General features: G+C 45.9%; 1 protein-coding gene across 2 annotated transcripts in view; it reads left to right on the top strand.

Annotated features, from left to right (window-relative positions):
* adamts6 (ADAM metallopeptidase with thrombospondin type 1 motif, 6) overlaps nucleotides 1–11,538 on the top strand; it is a 92,380-nt gene that overhangs the window by 13,829 nt on the left and 67,013 nt on the right. For both annotated transcript variants that reach the window (XM_053686643.1, XM_053686644.1), the window contains 4 exons: nucleotides 6–223; nucleotides 369–452; nucleotides 2,320–2,465; nucleotides 9,420–9,463. In XM_053686643.1, coding sequence (XP_053542618.1) covers nucleotides 6–223; nucleotides 369–452; nucleotides 2,320–2,465; nucleotides 9,420–9,463 — 492 coding nt within the window. The remainder of the gene's footprint in view (nucleotides 1–5; nucleotides 224–368; nucleotides 453–2,319; nucleotides 2,466–9,419; nucleotides 9,464–11,538) is intronic.

The raw sequence follows: 11,538 nt of genomic DNA, 5'->3' as shown, positions 1-11,538 counted from the left end.
CACAGACCTCACGATAAAGCGGACGCCATGTTGGAAAAGCAGCCACGGCCCCGTGGCTCCGCCCCCCTCGCAGAATAACCACACCTCTGGCAGTCCTCAGCGTCAGCGGCGCTCCATCAGCTCCGAGCGCTTCGTGGAGACCCTGGTGGTGGCCGACAAGATGATGGTGGGCTACCACGGACGCAAGGACATCGAGCACTACATCCTGGCCGTCATGAATATTGTAAGTTTGATCCTGCTTCTTGTTTATGTCACATGACCACGACGCGTCCAATCGGAGCTCTGTTCTCCAGCCTGAGACGGAACGCCTCGAGACGTCGACATCATTTTGTCTGACTTTGTGTCTTTTCTTCTTTTCTGGAGGTCAGGTTGCCAAACTTTACCGTGATGCCAGTCTAGGAAACGTTGTGAACATTATCGTGACCAGGCTGATTGTTCTGACGGAGGACCAGGTGAGGGTTCTCACACCATAACCACAATTTATTACAATTTATCATCTAAACATCTAAAAAATGAAAATAACATGTTTAAATAAGGATAAGGACACACTCTTGCAACCTTTACGGGGTCTCGCGTTGTTCATTTGGGGGAATTTCTTTAAAGGTTTCATGTAGAACCCTACAACAGAGTGTTTGTCTATCAATTGGGTTCCAAGTAGAACCCTTTTCAGGGGCTAGGAGGCCCTAAATAACACTTGAAGAACTGCTAAGAAATAAATTCTGATAGGAAAACACTTTGCTGTAGAGTTCTACACAGAACACTTCCCTGTTAAGGGGTTCTTTAAGGGTTTATTGGATAATTAAGGGTTCTACTTCACACCTTTAAGGATTTCCCTCCAGGGACAAATGAAGAACCCTTAATTATCCAATGAATGCTCAAAGAACCCTCTTTCTAAAGCTGCAGAAATTCAAATGATGGAATGTAAATCGAATTGGTTTTAATTCAACTTCTACATTTAGATATCCAAACCAAAAGCCTTAAAGAACCTTTGAAGAACCCCTTTGTTCCTAACAGTGCACCAAGTACAGAGAAGATAAATGTGAAATTCCTGTCAGGTTCTAGGCACTCTGTACACTCTTATAAAAAAAAAAACGGGTTCTTCAAGGGTTCTAAGCTCTCACTGGATAATTGAGAGATCTAGGCTTTCAAAAAAAACCCATAAGGCTTATTTGGTTCTCCGTCTGTGGAAAGGTTCTGTGTGGATCCCTACACCAAACTGTTTCCCTATCAGAAGGAGACCAAGTAGAAATGTTTGGATTCTCCATTGTATAATTAAGGGTTCTCAGCTTCTAAAAATGTTTCTGCTTGAAGGATTCTACAAAGAACCTTTAAGGGTTCTGCCAGAGGGACAAGTGAAGAACCCTTTCGAGTGTACGTGTCTGGTGCACTTGGTATGAGTTTGGCTGATTGTGAGAAGAAAAAGTTCGTTTCTGTTAGAGTTTCACGTAGAGTCCTTTCAGGAAACTAAGCGCCATTGAAGAACCCTTTTTTCCTGAGTGTACACTTCCATGTGGTGAGGTTCTGCGCTGTGTATTAGAACATTTCCTCGGAGCAGTGAGCGGTGTGTATGAGTTCACAGCAGTAATAACACAGTGACATATGGAGCCTTTAACTCTAATTACAGGCTGCGCGGCCATTTTCACCGAGCCTTCATTCTTTATATAGTCTCCTATACATAGAACTTGAAGGTTCTGTCGCAGCAGAACCTATTTTTAGTAACACAGGGACTCTAGAGGGCTGTTTTTTATATGATGGGTCTGGATCAGACAGACAGACAGACAGACAGACAGACAGACAGAAGCGTCTTACCATCTGGGCCACCACGGCGGAAGATGAAAGCTGTTCAAACAGATAGAAGTTCGCTCGAGTCCCTCAGGAGCGCTGTAAACCCGTTCTACATGTAGATATGTATAATGAGAGAACCAGACGTTCTACAGGGAACTGAGAGAACGTCACACACCAGTCTCCTTATATTATCCCTCATACCACCCTGAAGTTGATTATTTTCCTATAAAGGCATGTTATAGTGTTTTATTCCTCTTATAGCGCAGCAGTTTACCACTGATGAGATTTTTATGTGTGTTTATATAAGTTTGACATCATTTTTATCCATTTACAGTTACATCCGAAACAAGTTCACACCTACATTATAGCAGCTATAAACAGTCGTCCCCTCCCTCTTTATTCTCTCTTGAAGTTCATTAGAATTAGATAACGAGCGCGTTATTATAAACCTGCGCTTCTGTCAGAGCTGCTGCTCTGGAAAACTAACCAACACCTTCTGACCGATCCTCACAAAGTTCTTCCTCTGTGTTGCAGCCGAATCTGGAGATTAATCACCACGCAGATAAATCGCTGGACAGTTTCTGTAAGTGGCAGAAATCGCTGCTGTCTCATCAGGGGGACGGAAACAGCATCCCGGAGAACGGCATCGCTCACCACGATAACGCTGTCCTCATCACCAGGTCAGTGACGTCGCGTTTCTGTAGAACGCTGGGCTCTAGTTGAGGAATGTAATGAAGAGTGCTTTCAAACACACCCACACACACACACCCACACACACACACACACACACACACACACACAGTATTTAGTGAGTGTGAACAGAACCCTGGTGTGTTCTCCACCTCAGTGCGGTTCTGTAGGCAGGTGAGGAGGTCACGCCCGGGTCCGAGAGCATCTGAGCGAGGTGTTCTCGATCCGCTTCAGAGTGAAGTCTAACAGTGGGAAAGTGAATCGACTCTGAATCGACTCGACTGGACGAAGTGAATCGAACACGCCGTGTGTTTTGGGTTTTTTTCTGTAGACTTTATCTGCTAAACTGAGCCAAAGGACAGAGCCGTAGTGCTGCAGAAACGCCGCGTGTTCTGGAGATCTGAGCAAACGAAAAAGAAAACTAAACTCTGAGTGTGAGATGGAAAGCGTTTTAAACGTATCATTTATATAATCATGGAATCGTTTATTTAGCGCAGACTCTTCGTACTCGGGTGGATTCTGTGATTTCTACACACACTTGGTAAAGCTTTACTGAACTATTCCCATCTCCATCTTTCTGACCAAAAGAGTTCCTTTATCAAAAACAGAAAAACACAAACAAAACCACGAGACAAAAGTAAACAATACAGTCAATCAATAAACACAATAATCTGAATATGATCAATTATAAAATACAGTGCAATTACATAATTAGCACAATGACTCCATACCATCGAACAATGCCACTCAATCCCTTAATCCAAGCAAAACCTTCCAGTGCGTTATATAAGAGACATTACAGGACTTTTTAAGGACTTTTTTTTACGAGGACTTTTTAAGATTTTATAGTTTGATTGAAAATCAGCAGATGCTTAAAAGTCTTAAAAACATCTGTGCTGAAAAAATGATATAAAACATGGCGTTTCTGCTTGAAATGAGGAGTTTTTATGGACGAGTAAAGCGAGGCATCAGAAAGTAGGCACAGATGTCTGATGCTTAAATGACGAATCTTATCATGTTTGTTTCTGTGCTTAAATATTAACGCTGGAAAAAGTCATTATTTAGTCAGGAAGTGCTGGAAAATACAGGAGAGTGTTTATTTTGATCCGTTTACTTACGAACCCTGTTGATCTGGATGAACTTTCCTAGATAAGGAGACATTTTCAATCAGATTAATCACGATACGGTCCTCCAGGCTAAACCTTTAACCCGGTTATTCTGCAGGATTAAACAGATAACATCTCGGCCGTGCAGAACGATCCCCCGTGTCTCCCGCTCATCACTCAGGTGCTCGTTTAGTCGTGACCTCATCCAGCCCATAATAACCTCGCTACGCCGTGTCACGCAGGACGCACCGTTTACTTTAGGGTTGTGTAGAAGTGCTGAGTCGGCATGGTGATGAGTTCCAGGCTGCCAGTCACTGATCGACAGCGCATGATGTCATCACCTGGAAAACAACGCTGCACTTCTCTTCTAGCTATTTTGTCCCTGTCACCATGGCAACCGAATCACACCCTTCGTTTCACCTGTAGTGTCTTCGGCGTTTTTCTGACTTGTGCTAACATTTTTCCCCTCGGGTTTTCCTTTTCCTCTGAACTTTTATTTAGCTGAGTACGACAGTTTCACAACTTGTTCACTTTATGTTCTGATGAGGAACAGCAGCAGCTATATTAAGCTTCTAAAACTAGTCAAAAGTATGTGCACCCCTGACCATCACACTCATATGAGCTTCTTCTCCAAACAGTCGTATAGAACGTCTCTGTACGCTGTAGATTTACAATTTCACTAAGGACTAAGGATCCCAAACGCTGTTCCAGCGAGACACACAGTGCACAAAGCGAGCTCCATGAAGACGTGCTGTGTGAAGGTTGGAAGAAGGAAGAAGAACTCGAGTGTCCTGCACAGACTCCTGACCTCGACCCCACTGAACACCTTTGGGATGAACTGGAACTGGAGTCTCCTTACATCATCATCACAACATCAACATCCGCACCTGACCTCAACCTCACTAACGCTCTTGTAGCTGAAAGATCACGAATGCCCACGGCCACGCCCCCAAAGCTAGTGGAAAGCCTCCCCAGAAGAGCAAACACAGGGGGAATGAAACTGGAATGAGATGTTCAACAAGCACATATGGGTGTGATCGTCAGGGGTGCACATACTTTTAGCCGCATAGTGTAAATTAAATAACGCAGCAATCAGTGTGAAAATCGAATCAGGTGTGTGATTTGCGTGTTACACGCTCGGCTTCGTCCTCAGATTAGATTAGCAAAGCGAGCTAGCTGTACTGGCTACGTACACTCCCCAGACACACCAGCGACCTCTGCTACTTCCTTCCAAGCTTTATTTTCCTTCCGAACGTCTCTGTACACGTTTACCGAGAGCGCGGATGTGACAGGAGCACATGAAAACACACTTATTACATTTTCTCTCATTTTTGCGGGAACTAATTGCAGGTTGGAAATAAAAAGTTGAAGTGAAGAGACGTCTGATCCCACACGCCGTGGACGAGCCCGAGGAATCATCCGAGACAGTCGGTTTTATCTGTTGCTCCACTCCATTTACATCACACTAAATTTACATCGTTGAAAAATCTCCACTGAAATGTCAGAAGATATCTACACGTGCGTAATGAAATGCGCAGCCATCGGTCAGTTGGTCACTCATTAGTGAAAGATCCAGAACCAGCAGAACTTCAGACGAGCACAAATCACATCATTTAATCTGAATGGAGTAAAATAAAGAATGATTAAAGACGCAGTCTGGTCGTGTTTAGTGCTCTGTAACTCGCTGAAGGATTATTCTCCAGGCGCTCGTTATGTCTCGCTGCAGAGACTCGACACACACTGTTGTTCCTGTCCTTTCTGACAGTTCTGTATTCTTTGGACTGAGCGACTGTTGCCTCGGATGAGAAATGTTCTGCGTTCCTGAGAGCAGGCTCAAACAAATGAGCTGAGGTTCAGGTAAGATGGTGCAGCAGCTCCGGCCAAGAAAAAGCTCATGAATTAGAGTTCAGTGTTCAGTCTGGAGATGCTATACGGGTGTCTTTTTTTTTTAGAAGACATTGACGCAGGGTCCAGGAAGCACTGATTAACCATCGCGTCTGGTAAGACCATTGTGGAATCCTCCAGGAAGGAAGATACCTCGGCTGCGTCTGTCGTTTATTTTAGCGACGCGGGGTTTTCTTTTATGACTAATGATACCTTGAAAGAGAGAGAAGGCTTCACCAAGGCCAGACTTCCGATCGTACGCCGTATTTATCTTACAAACAGCTGGCAGAAAGAATCGGAATTGCTTACGCATCTTAACGTGTACAAATTCATGAATTTCTGAGAGACTGCAGGAAGAAACAACAAGGAGAACCGCTCATACAACATACTGTATGACATCGTCTTCTCTTAAACTCTGAAGCTCTGCAGACTTCACCCCCACGTCATGGCGTACAGTATAACCCTGGAAAGATGATCTCCTGATATATCTTTGTATTTTCGTCTTTCTTTAGAGCCGAAATCTCAGTTCCTAGATCATTTCTGCATTCCTGAGATTTTAGAAGTGCATTCCTGTCCCTAAATTAGAAGTGTATCACAGAAGAATGTTTAATAATTGTTAGGTTTACATTACATTGTAAAAGTTTTCATTCTAACATCAAACGATTTTTATTAAGTTTTATTAAGTCTGAGAACCTTACGCATGTTTAACCCTCATTTGCATAAATTTTTTTAAAAATACACAAACAATCCACTGGCAAAGATGAGCGGTGATATTCAGAGGTGTAAAGAAATGAGCGGAATTTCTCTGGTATGCGTTTCTTTGAGTTGGTCTTTTATAACCATGTTGGCGTTCCGTGACGCAGGTTAAAAGGTTTCTACATTTGTGCTTACACATTTTCTCAACACACCTGAACTTCCATGAAACTTTGCCTCACCTAGAACAGTGCACGGTGTTGGGGAATTCATTCATCCGTCTTCTGTAAGCACTTTATCCAGGACAGGGTGGCGAAGATTCCGCAGTCTATCGCGGGAACGCTGGGCATGATCTGGGAATACACCCGGGGTGGATTGCCAGTCCATCACACACACACAAACACACTCATTCACAATTAGGGTTAATTAAGCACAGACAGTCAGCCTGCTGGCATGCCTTCGGGAGGTGGGAGGAAACCTGAGAAAGCGGAGAATGGACACAAACACGAGGAGAACATGCGAGAACACGTGAAACTCTACACAGACAGAAACCCGAGCTCATGATGGAACCAGGGACCCCGGGGCTGTGAGGAGACAACGCTGGTTGAGGAACTGATTAGTGATCAAATGTGCGCAGTTTAATGGTCTCTGCTGCGCTTCTGAGAATACACTGTGGTGACGTGGGCGTGTTTTTATACTGCGTATTAGATGTTACGGTAAGAACTTCATCACGGTGAACGGTTCCACATCCAAGTTTGGTCACCGTGCCGTGATTGACAGTTTGGTCCCGCCCCCTGCGGTCACATTGTTATTTATTATCCTACACAATGCAGAATGGCAGGAGGGATGCGACGGGAAATGAAAGTAAACGAATCAAAATAAATCGTTTTCCCAGCGAGGAGCAGTCTCGTCCCTGAGAGTGCTCCATACGCGCTTTTGGATGTCTTCCATAAAGATCAGAGAGAAGGACAGTGAGGGACTGAAATTTAATTTTCAATTCAGTGTGTGTGTGTGTGTGTGTGTGTGTGTGTGTGCTTTAATACATTAAGAGCCCACATATGATTGGATTGCATGTTGCCATTAAAAATAAATGAGTGTATTTTCAAGGCCTGGTCGTTCCCGTCTCGGTGCATGCGTGCCTGCTGCTTCGTTTTCTTTTATTGGATTATCAGCGCAGTGTGTACATTATTCAGACAGCTTGGCAGGAGGCGAGACGACATGCGTGGTTTGGCTTTGCATTCTTGGCCGTGTTGTTTCAGATTCAAACAAAAGCACTTTTTTTGTGTGTGTGTGCTGAGGACGGGACCAGGATCTTTTTTTTATATATATAAATTTGCCCGAGATATTTATGTTGTAGCGGTTTCTATGTTTTGACAGAGATGATAAATTAGAGCTTTTATAGCGTCTGATCGCGTATAAACTCACTTTAGTTAACGTGGAGTATCATTCATAGAACATCTCCTGAGAAGCTTTAGTGAGATGATTAAATATAAAACCACTTTAGATTTTACTTTTACACTAATTTCCTCTGATCTGAAAACAGGTCACATATAGAGATTAAGTCTGTCCATAGAACGTACTCCACGCTTCTGTCGGCCCGATACGAAACCCAGAACATCTTGGATTCTTTAATTTGTTCCAGATCAGGCTCCGTGTCTTCGCTCTTGCGCTACAGACGACGTCAAACAAAAAGTCTGGCCTCCTGCCTTTGGCTCGACTCGACGACTGCATCAGACTCGGCTGCTTCTTAGGAGGTGTTAAATGCCCCGTTTGGGGAATGAGAAAATATTTGGCATTCTTTAGTAACGGCCGTGCCGTCAAAAGCATCTGCCAAACCGTCGACAAGTCCAAGAAAAAAAAGCAGAGCGGTTTGTATAAGAAAATAAAAAGTGGCCCCTGAGTGTGCAGTCCAAACCACCAGTGGAGTGGCGTGGAGTTGAGTGGTGTTGAGTGGTGTTGAGTGGATTGGAGTGGAATGGTGTGGATGGAGTGGATGGAGTGGAGCAGAGTGGCATGGGTGGATGAAGTGGAGTGGAGTGGTGTGGAGTGGAGTGGAGTGGATAGAGTGGATGGAGTGGAGTGGAGTGGCGTGGATGGAGTGGATGGAGTGGAGTGGCGTGGATGGAGTGGATGGAGTGGAGTGGAGTGGATGGAGTGGAGTGGAGTGGAGTGGAGTGGATAGAGTGGATGGAGTGGAGTGGAGTGGCGTGGATGGAGTGGATGGAGTGGAGTGGCGTGGATGGAGTGGATGGAGTGGAGTGGAGTGGATGGAGTGGAGTGGATGTAGTAGCATGGAGTGGATGGAGTGGATGGAGTGGAGTGGTGTGGAGTGGAGTGGAGTGGATGGAGTGGATGGAGTGGAGTGGTATGGAGTGGAGTGGAGTGGATGGAGTGGAGTGGATGGAGTGGATGTAGTAGCATGAAGTGGAGTGGATAGAGTGGAGTGGAGTGGAGTGGTGTGGAGTGGAGTGGAGTGGATGGAGTGGAGTGGATGTAGTAGCATGGAGTGGATGGAGTGGATGGAGTGGAGTGGTGTGGAGTGGAGTGGAGTGGATGGAGTGGATGGAGTGGAGTGGTATGGAGTGGAGTGGAGTGGATGGAGTGGAGTGGATGGAGTGGATGTAGTAGCATGGAGTGGAGTGGATAGAGTGGAGTGGAGTGGAGTGGTGTGGAGTGGAGTGGAGTGGATGGAGTGGATGGAGTGGAGTGGTATGGAGTGGAGTGGATGGAGTGGATGTAGTAGCATGAAGTGGAGTGGATAGAGTGGAGTGGAGTGGAGTGGTGTGGAGTGGAGTGGAGTGGATGGAGTGGATGGAGTGGAGTGGTATGGAGTGGAGTGGAGTGGATGGAGTGGAGTGGATGGAGTGGATGTAGTAGCATGAAGTGGAGTGGATAGAGTGGAGTGGAGTGTATGGAGTGGATGGAGTGGAGTGGATAGAGTGGAGTGGATGTAGTAGCATGGAGTGGATGGAATGGATGGAGTAGATGATGTTGGATGAGCTCGGTTCTGTTAGATGGAGTTGGATGAGCTCGGTTCTGTTAGATGGAGTTGGATGAGCTCGGTTCTGTTAGATGGAGTTGGATGAGCTCGGTTCTGTTAGATGGAGTTGGATGAGCTCGGTTCTGTTAGATGGAGCTGATTTGTGCTTTTTTATCGATACTGACATGTACCATAACAAAGAAAGAGAAAAAATCACTGCCATCATTACGCTGTACTCGGATTAAATCCTAATCTAACGGAGAGGTCTGTGTTCTCCACAGGTACGACATCTGCACCTACAAGAACAAGCCCTGTGGTACTCTCGGTGAGTCTCGACCCGTTCCTCACTTTATTCCACTGCGCTCCCTCAGTCCTCCATCCCTGTTTATCACACCGCTTCCACAGAGTATGAAGGAATCTTATGTTTGCACACTTTACTAATGGAGCAGTGCTGCAAGGTGATTCAGGAAAAAAAAGGATGTGTGTGTGTGTGTGTGTGTGTGTGTGTGTGTGTGTGTGTGTGTGTGTGTGTGTGTGTGTGTGTGTGTGTGTGGAGCAGCTCACTAGCTTTGCAGAACCTCGGCCCAAACATCCAAACATGGCTCTCGGCTTCTCTCTCTCTCTCTCTCACACTCTCTCTCTCTCTCTCACACTCTCTCTCTCTCTCTCTCTCTCTCTCACACTCTCTCTCTCTCTCACACTCTCTCTCTCTCACACTCTCTCTCTCTTTCACTCTCTCTCTCTTTCTCTCTCTCACACTCTCTCTCTCTCTCTCACACTCTCTCTCTCTCACACTCTCTCTCTCTCTCTCTCTCTCTCTCACACTCTCTCTCTCTCTCTTTCACTCTCTCTCTCTTTCTCTCTCTCTTTCTCTCTCTCTCTGTCTCTTTTTCTCTCTCGCTCTCACTCTCTTTCTCTCTCTCTCTCTCTCTCTCACTCTCTCTGTCTCTTTTTCTCTCTCGCTCTCTCTCCCCACTCCTGTCTCCTGTTTCTCTTCCAGACCTCCCCCTCTCGTCTGTGTTCCCCGAGCCGGGGGTGTTTAGCCCTTCCCTGAGTGCAGCAGGAGAAAAGAAAAGAGAGAACAGAATGAAATAGATACAAAACGTCAAAGACAAACTGAGATGAGTTGTGTGTGTGTGTGTGTGTGTGTGTGTGTGTGAGTGTGTGTAAATTTGGATGGAGGAGGACGCAGCTTTCTGAGCCTCACCGTGTCTCTGCTCGGCCCCTCCAGGCAGAGACGTATATCTCTGGAGAAACAGCGTGACTGCAGGGCACTTTGACAGATTGACCGCATTCGTCACATTCCCCCGATCCCTTTAATTGCCCCAGCATCTGCTCTGCTTCTTCACTGCAGCCCTCCTCCTCCTCCTCCTCCACCCCACACCTCCCCTCCTGCACCGCTCCACCCTCAGGAAGCACAGGGATCACAGGCCGGGGTCAGAATCTCACCCGCAGGGGTCAGGGGGAAATAGCAGAGGGCAGATCACACCACTGAGACCCTGAGCTGAGAAAAACCCCCGAGATGTTCTGTAAAGTCAGAAATCCACAATCTAGATCACTGCTTTCAATCCGGCTTCTCTTGGAAATTTGTCAGTTGTGTCTTTGGGGAACCCGACAACGAAATGTTTCCCTACTGTTTCCTCAGGAGAACCCATTTCTCAAGCTACAGCATGGATGTAAAGCGATGTGTGAGACAGAACACCGGTCAGTACACAGATGTACACCTTGGAAGGTTTAGAACCCTCAACAGTGCTTTGGAACCCTATGATGTGACACCACAAAGGTTCCAAGTAGAACCCTTTTAGAAAGCTACGAACCCATCTTTAATTATCCAATGAATCCTTAAAGAACCCTTGAAGAACCCTGTTTACTGCGTATCAAGTGCAGTTTTCAAAAAGGGTTCTGCTTGAAACTCTTTGATAGACAAACACTGTTGTAGTGTTCCACACGGAGACTTCACCACACAATACCGTGAGGAGAAGAACAACCCGGCAGTACCATCCCCGATTCTCAAACCTGCTCTCCGCATTATTATTCTGAAGCCCGGCCGCTCCGCCGCGGTAAGAGTTCTGTACCCACCTTTAAGGGTTCTGAAGATTTACATTTTTTGAAGTGTGTACACTTCTGAGAGTCCGGCTGAGATTCAGAAGAAAATAACGAGGCAAGAAGTTCCCTGTTTCCACACACACACACACACACACACACACACACACACACACACTCACACACACACACACTCACTCACACACTCACACACACACACACACACACACACACACACACACACACACTCACACACACACACACACACACACACACACTCACACACACACACTCACTCACACACTCACACACACACACACACACACACACACACACACACACACACGCACACACACA

This window comes from Ictalurus punctatus, chromosome 16 (assembly GCF_001660625.3).
Source record: "Ictalurus punctatus breed USDA103 chromosome 16, Coco_2.0, whole genome shotgun sequence".
In the NCBI taxonomy this organism is placed as follows: domain Eukaryota; kingdom Metazoa; phylum Chordata; class Actinopteri; order Siluriformes; family Ictaluridae; genus Ictalurus; species Ictalurus punctatus.
Note: the sequence above shows the minus strand (reverse complement) of the source record. Positions and strands in the feature narration are given on the sequence as shown.